The sequence below is a fragment of the Otolemur garnettii genome, unplaced genomic scaffold (genome assembly GCF_000181295.1).
Source record: "Otolemur garnettii isolate 467f Iridium unplaced genomic scaffold, OtoGar3 scaffold00060, whole genome shotgun sequence".
Lineage (NCBI taxonomy): Eukaryota > Metazoa > Chordata > Mammalia > Primates > Galagidae > Otolemur > Otolemur garnettii.
Genome location: NW_003852455.1, coordinates 1,081,195 through 1,088,736, shown reverse-complemented (window position 1 = coordinate 1,088,736; position 7,542 = coordinate 1,081,195). Strand labels below are relative to the sequence as shown.

Sequence of the window (7,542 nt, the reverse complement as noted above, 5' to 3'; positions counted from 1 at the left end):
CTGTGGTCCCAGGTACTTGGGAGGCTGAGGCAGGAGACTCGCTTGAGCCCAGGAGTTGGAGGTTGCTGTGAGCTATGAAGCCACGGCACTCTACCCAGGGGGACAGCTTGAGGCTCTGTCTCAAAAAAAATAAATAAATAAATAATAAAATATATGTAATCATGATTAAGAAAGTTGTATCTTATCTTTACAGGTTAGAATAACAGACTTAATATGAAAGCAGAAATCCTCTTTATTGTTAATCTAATTTGAAATGTTATGTTCTATTAGTCTCTGTACATTTCACTAGTGCTATTTAATTTTAGGATACTCAGTAAATGGTATGGTAAAGCAGATATATATCCTCAAACTTGTTCCTTCTCCTTAAAATATGGGGTTTTTTTTCCTTTACCTAGCATAAGAAATTTAGGTTTCCCTCTCTCATTGAAGGTTTTATTTTTTATTAATTTTATTATTAAACATTTATTTCTATATTTAAATATATATTCAATTATAAAATTATTAAAAGATATTTATTCAGAGAATACTCAAGAATACATTTACATGCATGAGAAGAGTACCTATTGCTCACTAAGCAATCAAGTTATGAAATGTGGCCAGGCAGTTTTCTGGGTATATTTGTTTTCATTATTTTTTTATGTTTTGTAACGCAGCCACTATCAATTTTACCAAAATGGGGAAATATTAGTCTATTTTAAGATACAATGCAACTGTCTAGAATTCCCTTCCATTTGACTTTTTTTTAAAGATTGAATTCATGACATCCAAAACACTTTATATAATCTTAAAAACAGAATTTTCATTGCTCTTCAGAAACAAGAGAAGCTGGGCTAAAGATCATCTATTCATTTTTTAATTATAAAAATATCACTTCATTAAAATGGGCCTCTGTTTGCTGAGATATAACTTGTCTCCTATTTCATAAACAATAAATTAAATGGTGTCAACATTTCCTCTTTGGGAGATTTTTGTCTTTATTTGTACTAAGTTAGGATTATTTTGCCCTTTTTGTCATATTCTACTTGCTGTTTATAAAATAGATTTGTTCATCCACTGTGTTGTACAAAAATGAGACATTGTCCTTAAGCCCAAGTGTTTTCCCTTGCTAACTCAGATTCATTTAAAAGTAGACTTTTTAAAAATTAAAAAAATGCTTTAACTCTTGTTATGTGTGGTTATTTATCACAACATTTTGTAATGTCACCCTGTTTTATTTTGATAATTTCCTCTTACTAGCTTTTTAAACTCATGATACTGTGTTCTTTTTGTTTTTTTCATTGTCCTGCAATCTCAGAACATGTAACTTCTAATGCCAGCGATAGTGAAAGTAGTTACCGTAAGTGTTTTAAGTTACTTGTTCTTTATAATCTCAAGTAATATTTCTCCTTTGAGGGGTGGGAAGTTCCTTACTGATATGTCCTAAAAACTGAAAATGAGATGATTAATATTTTTAAATCAGAAAGCCAAGTAAAATTTATACTTGAAAAATAAAATTATGCTATATATATAGAAGTTGATTTCCAAAATTTAAATAAAATAAAATACTAACATCCTTTTTATAAACAGTGTTATTTGTATACACAGTACATATGTGTATGTGTTTTGTTTGTTTGTTTGTTTGTTTGTTTTTTGAGATAGAGCCTCAAGCTGTTGCCCTGGGTAGAGTGCTATGACATCACAGCTCACAGCAACCTCTAACTCCTGGGCTTAAGCGATTCTCTTGCCTCAGTCTCCCAAGTAGCTGGGACTACAGGCACCTGCTACAATGCCTGGCTATTTTTTGGTTGTAGTTGCCATTGTTGTTTGACAGGCCAGGCTGGATTCAAATGCGCCAGCTCTGGTGTTTGTGGCTGGCGCCTTAGCTGCTTGAGCTACCCACACCGAGCCAAGTATATGTATTTTTTTTTTAGAGACAGAGTCTCACTTTATTGCCCTCCATAGAGTGTTGTGACGTCACACAGCTCACAGCAACCTCTAACTCCTGGGCCTAGGTGATTCTCTTGCCTCAGCCTCCCAAGTAGCTGGGACCACAGGTGCCAGCCACAACACCCAGCTATATTTTTGTTGCAGTTTGGCTGGGGCTGGGTTCAAACCCACCACCCTCGGTATATGGGGCCAGTGCCCTAAGCTGAGCCACAGGCACTGCCCCTTGTAATATGTATTTTTTAATAAGAAGTTAATAACTGTTAGATGGGTAAACTTGTATTTTGACATTTGTTTAGTAATTATTTTTTATATGAGCATAAAATATTATTCAGTAATACTAAATTGTAATTAGTTTTATTCTCTTTATTTCTTATTCTCTGTCACTACTACTAATCTTGGTCAAGTCCCTGTTTGTCACCAGCTCTTGGTAAACATAATGAAGGAAACATTTTCAAAGATGGCTCAAAATGTAATACTGATTTGTTTTGGTGTTTTATATTATATTCTCAGTATTATTGAGTGAACTATACAACCTTGTAATGTTTTTAAACAGATATGGGTATGGAAGGGGAGAATATATTATATAAATATAATCAGTTGTAGCACCTTAAAAATTAAAATTGCTTTTCTAACTTTTTTTTTTACTGCTGTCTAATATGAAAGTAATCTTGATTACAGATGAGTATGGCTGCTCAAAAGGTCCATCCTGTTAATACCAGTCTCTAATATTTCTTCATGTTGACAATATATACTTTTAATCCTCATTTCATTTGGTTATTTTTTCTACATAATAATTACTTAATGATTTTTTTGTTTTGGTGTGGGAATATGATTTTGTTGTATTAACTTTATTAACTTCTAACCAGAACCCCCACTATAGGGTAGTTGAGTAGCTTTATAGACTAAAAAGAGGTAATAAAAGTATATACTGTCTATCTCACCATTTGCATGAATTATTAAGGTGTGGAATATTCTAATTGCATGTTTTTGCTAGTATGTAAATCGTGTTTAACATCTAGTACTTTAAAAACCAGCTTCTAAAATAACTGTTTCATATACTATGGTAATAAAATTGAAAACAAATAAATAGGCTTTCATAGCAGAAAACAGTATTTGATATTTATGCCATTATCTGTGTTTAAAAGACCTGTAGCTACATGCATAAAATATAAAACAGTAACAAAATTAGTGATAAATTTGTTATAGGATGTTGCTAATCAGAGAGAAATTTTCCAGATACATTATATACTATTGATTACTTTCGTGGAACTACTTGGATTAACAGTCTTTTCTAGTTTGTTTTTCTGCACGTATGTATGTGCGTATATGTGTTGTATATGTTAAGAGCTCCTGGAATTTTTTACTTCTTAGTTCTTTTTATTGGATTCAGATATGATTTGTTGACTTTTTTATTCAGAATATTCCATAAGCTCTAAACTTTTAATTTTAACCTTTATAGGCTATAACTTCTTAAGTGCTTTTAAGCAAAATGTATTTTTCTCCTTTATTATCACTGATTCATTTTGTTCAAAGGGAAGGATTTAGTTTTACCAGAATTTCTTTTTAAGTCACAGTGTTATTTTCACAAAGTTCAATTAGTGAATTTTTCATTAGTGAAATAATGACAATAGTTCTACCTTCCTGTTTATAATTTTTAATTGCAAGATAATTATAATTATTTTTTACATAAAATATACTCCAGTGGGACCAAAAAGTAGCATATTTTAAACAATAGCAAATTACCTAATATGTATATATGTAGGACTTCTGATTAAAGTATTAATCGTTAAAAGATTTAATAGTCCTTAGATTCTAAATAAAAAGTAAATAGCATATATTCAGTCATAGTGAAGATTATAATCTATAAAATAAACATAACAGGACAATAGTTATTTACCCCCGTTTATACTTTGTTTTACACCTCCCAAAGTTATCTTATGACTTTATAATTTATTTTTTTTATTTTACTAAGTTTTGCCACAAATAATTATAAGCACCGTTTTCTACATGGCAAAGTTCTAGTAATACATGGGTCATTACAAAAATTTTGAGGTACACAAAATCAAGAAATGTAAAGTCTGTGCAGGCAGAAAACAAAGCCCTCCCAACACTAGCAATATGCTGAGCAAGTTGAAATTTGCATGGGTGAATCAGAAAGGATGCTGTCTGTCTGAAAACTCTTGTAGGGACCCACATATGTATATTAAATGTGAAGAATCAAATAAGTAGTAGTTACACAGATTTTCTCATCTGTGCTTTAACTTTCTAATAGGTGGTCAAGAAGAATATGTCTTATCTTATGAACCAGTGAATCAACAAGAAGGTTTGTGAAGCCTCGTTGATCTTTTATAATCTTGTAGAAAAATATACCTCTTAATTTGGAACATAAAGGTCTCATACCTCAAAAAAAATGCCATATTAGAATTTTGCTGTGTATTTTTTACTGTATGTACATTTATCATATATATTTTATGAAACATGGCTTAGCAACTACAGTATATTAGAATCTAGTCATTTTATATTGACTAGTCTATATTGTTGTTTTATTTCCTTAAGTAGCTTTTTTCCAGTATTCATGTTAGTATCACTATCCTTCTAACTCTTTTTGAAAGCATCTTTGACCTTTCTCTATTCCTCACCTTCTTTATCCAGTAAGGTTCTAGATCCTGTTTGTTCTGTTTCTATCATATCTTCTATAGTTTTAAGACTTTGTTTTCATCCCTCCTACCACAGTTTTCTGATTCTCACTACCAGGCTTCCTTCTTCCAGCATGATCCCTTAGCAATCTTATGTATATACTTCTGTTAGATCATCTTTCTAGTTGAACAAATGTCTTACACACGTAATCCCAGCACTTTGGAAGGTCAACACAGGAGGATGACTTGAGAACAAGCTGTACAACATAGCAAAGCCCCATCTCTCCCAAAAAACGAAAATCATTTTTCCAGATCACTACCATGATTACATCACTTCCTACACCCAATTTCTCTTCTGCCATTCTTTGTCCTTTTTTCTTTATTCTGATTCCTTACAATTTCTACTTCAAAAACCAACAGTAAAACACTATGCTTGTTCTCTCATTTGTAATGAGATAATGTTAACAATATAAAGAAATATTATGTGATAAAGTGCTAAATTTACTTTGGTTAAATTATAAAGTGTATGACTTATAGCAGAAGATTGATCAAGTTTAAGATTTTAGTAAAGATTTATAAAATAGGCTCGGCGCCTGTGGCTCAAGCAGCTAAGGCGCCAGCCACATACACCTAAGGTGTCGGGTTCGAATCCCCAGCCTGGGCCCGCTAAACAACAATGATGGCTGCAACCAAAAAAAAAAAAAAATGGCCAGGCGTTGTGGCGGGCGCCTTTGGTCCCAGCTACTTGGGAGGCTGAGGCAGGAGACTCGCTTGAGCCCAGGAGTTGGAGGTTGCTGTGAGCTGTGATGCCATGGCACTCTACCCAGGGGGACAGCTTGAGGCTCTGTCTCAAAAAAAAAAAAAAAAGATTTATAAAATAATACATTAGGCATCTTAGAGTGGGTTGGAGAAAGAAGAAAATTCTAACAGTTAAGATATTTTTGTTCTCGGGTATAATAAAATACTTTGATATTTGTTGAATGTTTCATTGCTTTTAACTTGCAATTTGTCTTTATAGTTAATTATACTCGACCAGTAATCATATTGGGACCTATGAAAGACAGGATAAATGATGACTTGATCTCAGAATTTCCTGACAAATTTGGATCCTGTGTTCCTCGTAAGTAACCAAACAAAAACTCTTAGTTTATTATTCTTAATATTTCCTGTCCTATATGTGGGAAAAGTAAACATAATCATTGTTTAATAGTTTATACTTAGTTATTTTACTACTTTTCCATCCTCCATCCTTTCTCAGATTTAATCTGTTGTATTGAACTTTTAAAAACAATTACATAAATAGAAAGTGGGTCTCTTGTGTTTTTTAATATTAAACACTTCTCTAAGTTTTTTTTCTATTAAAGATACAACTAGACCAAAACGAGATTATGAGGTAGATGGAAGAGATTATCATTTTGTGACTTCAAGAGAGCAAATGGAAAAAGATATCCAGGAACATAAATTCATTGAAGCTGGCCAGTATAACAATCATCTGTATGGAACAAGTGTTCAATCTGTGCGAGAAGTAGCTGAAAAGGTAAGCATCCAAGTAATCCAAGAACATAATTCCCGATGAGACATGCCTTTGACCATATGAAATCATGGTATAGAAGCTTTTACTTCATATTTATGAAAAAATATAGGATAATACAGCACAGATTGTGAATTTATTGTTAGGAATTAATTTAACTAAACATTTAATTTTAGATGGCTTAGAAAAATACACATAAGATAAAGGAAGGTAGACAAAGAAAATGAGAATAGAAATAATAACACAAATCTAGGAATGGGAGTTATTATTTTAAGGTCATTTGCTAAACATAGACTTTGTGTTCAGCCCTAGCCTTCCAGCATAATAACATAATTAAGGGGCTAAGATCAACAGTGTTACCAATAAGAATGAACAAGATGTTCAAGATAAGAAGATAAGTATAGTTGCTTCTGATACTAACATAGAAAAAATTTCTCCTCTGTCATTTAAAGACAATGTAAAAAATATTCAGAAACAACATTAACAGCAACAGATTTTCTGAAAGCCTCCTTCAGTGTAGTCTGGTGCTCTTTTAAGATTTGGTTAAAACAGTTTTATGGGAAGGCCAGAACAGTGTACAGGCAGACCCTGAGTTAGAAACATCCAACTTACATACAACTTGCACTTATAAATAGAGGCCATTATAGTTAAGTCCCTGAGTTACAAACACCTGACTGACATATGACTCAGAGGCTTTTGCAGGTAATAGAAAAATAAATGTACCAGTTTCAACTTATATACAAATTGAACTTAAGAGCAAACTTAGAGAACCTGTCTCATTCATAACCTAGAGACTGCCATGCTAAATCTCTTTGAATCTAGAAAATAAATATCTACCAATTATTTTATACCTTCAAAACATTTGATCAAAACCAATAATTTAAGAATCAGTGATGAAATACCTACAAAAACAAAGTAGTAATTCAGCATGTCAGTTTTCCATGTGAAAATGCTACTTTTTCTACCGGAAGTTTATTTAATTCTAATTAGTTTGAATTTGGGGGTGGAATGATGTCCCACACATAATGGAAAGGATTTGGAGAATGGGAAATCAGGTGTATTCTTAGTGGGATACAAATTAATAAAACTAATTTTGAAAACAGTTTTGCAATGCCTTATAAATTTGTATGCCCTATGATCAAATGAGACTTCTTAATATCTAAGAATGGATTCATATGTGAGGATCACATATAAGAATATTCATGGTATAATAGTGGAAAATTGGAATCAACAAAAAGGAATAGATAATTGTTACTTATTCACGTAGTGGGATACAGCAGCCAGAATGAACAAACTAGTATTTCCTCTAGTTAGGTGTGTTGTATCCACATTGATGAATCTCAAAAGTATAATGATGAGGCTCGGTGCCTGTGGCTCAAGTGGCTAAGGCGCCAGCCACATACACCTAAGGTGGCAGGTTCGAATCCCCAGCCCAGGCCCACCAAACAA

The 7,542-nt window shown here is 32.6% G+C and overlaps 1 protein-coding gene across 6 annotated transcripts in view; it reads left to right on the top strand.

Moving 5' to 3' along the window:
• Positions 1-7,542, top strand: part of DLG1 (discs large MAGUK scaffold protein 1) — a 322,247-nt gene that overhangs the window by 293,911 nt on the left and 20,794 nt on the right. For all 6 annotated transcript variants that reach the window (XM_023514828.1, XM_023514827.1, XM_023514826.1 and 3 more), the window contains 4 exons: positions 1,295-1,336; positions 4,199-4,249; positions 5,581-5,682; positions 5,927-6,099. In XM_023514828.1, the coding sequence (XP_023370596.1) occupies positions 1,295-1,336; positions 4,199-4,249; positions 5,581-5,682; positions 5,927-6,099 (368 nt within the window). The remainder of the gene's footprint in view (positions 1-1,294; positions 1,337-4,198; positions 4,250-5,580; positions 5,683-5,926; positions 6,100-7,542) is intronic.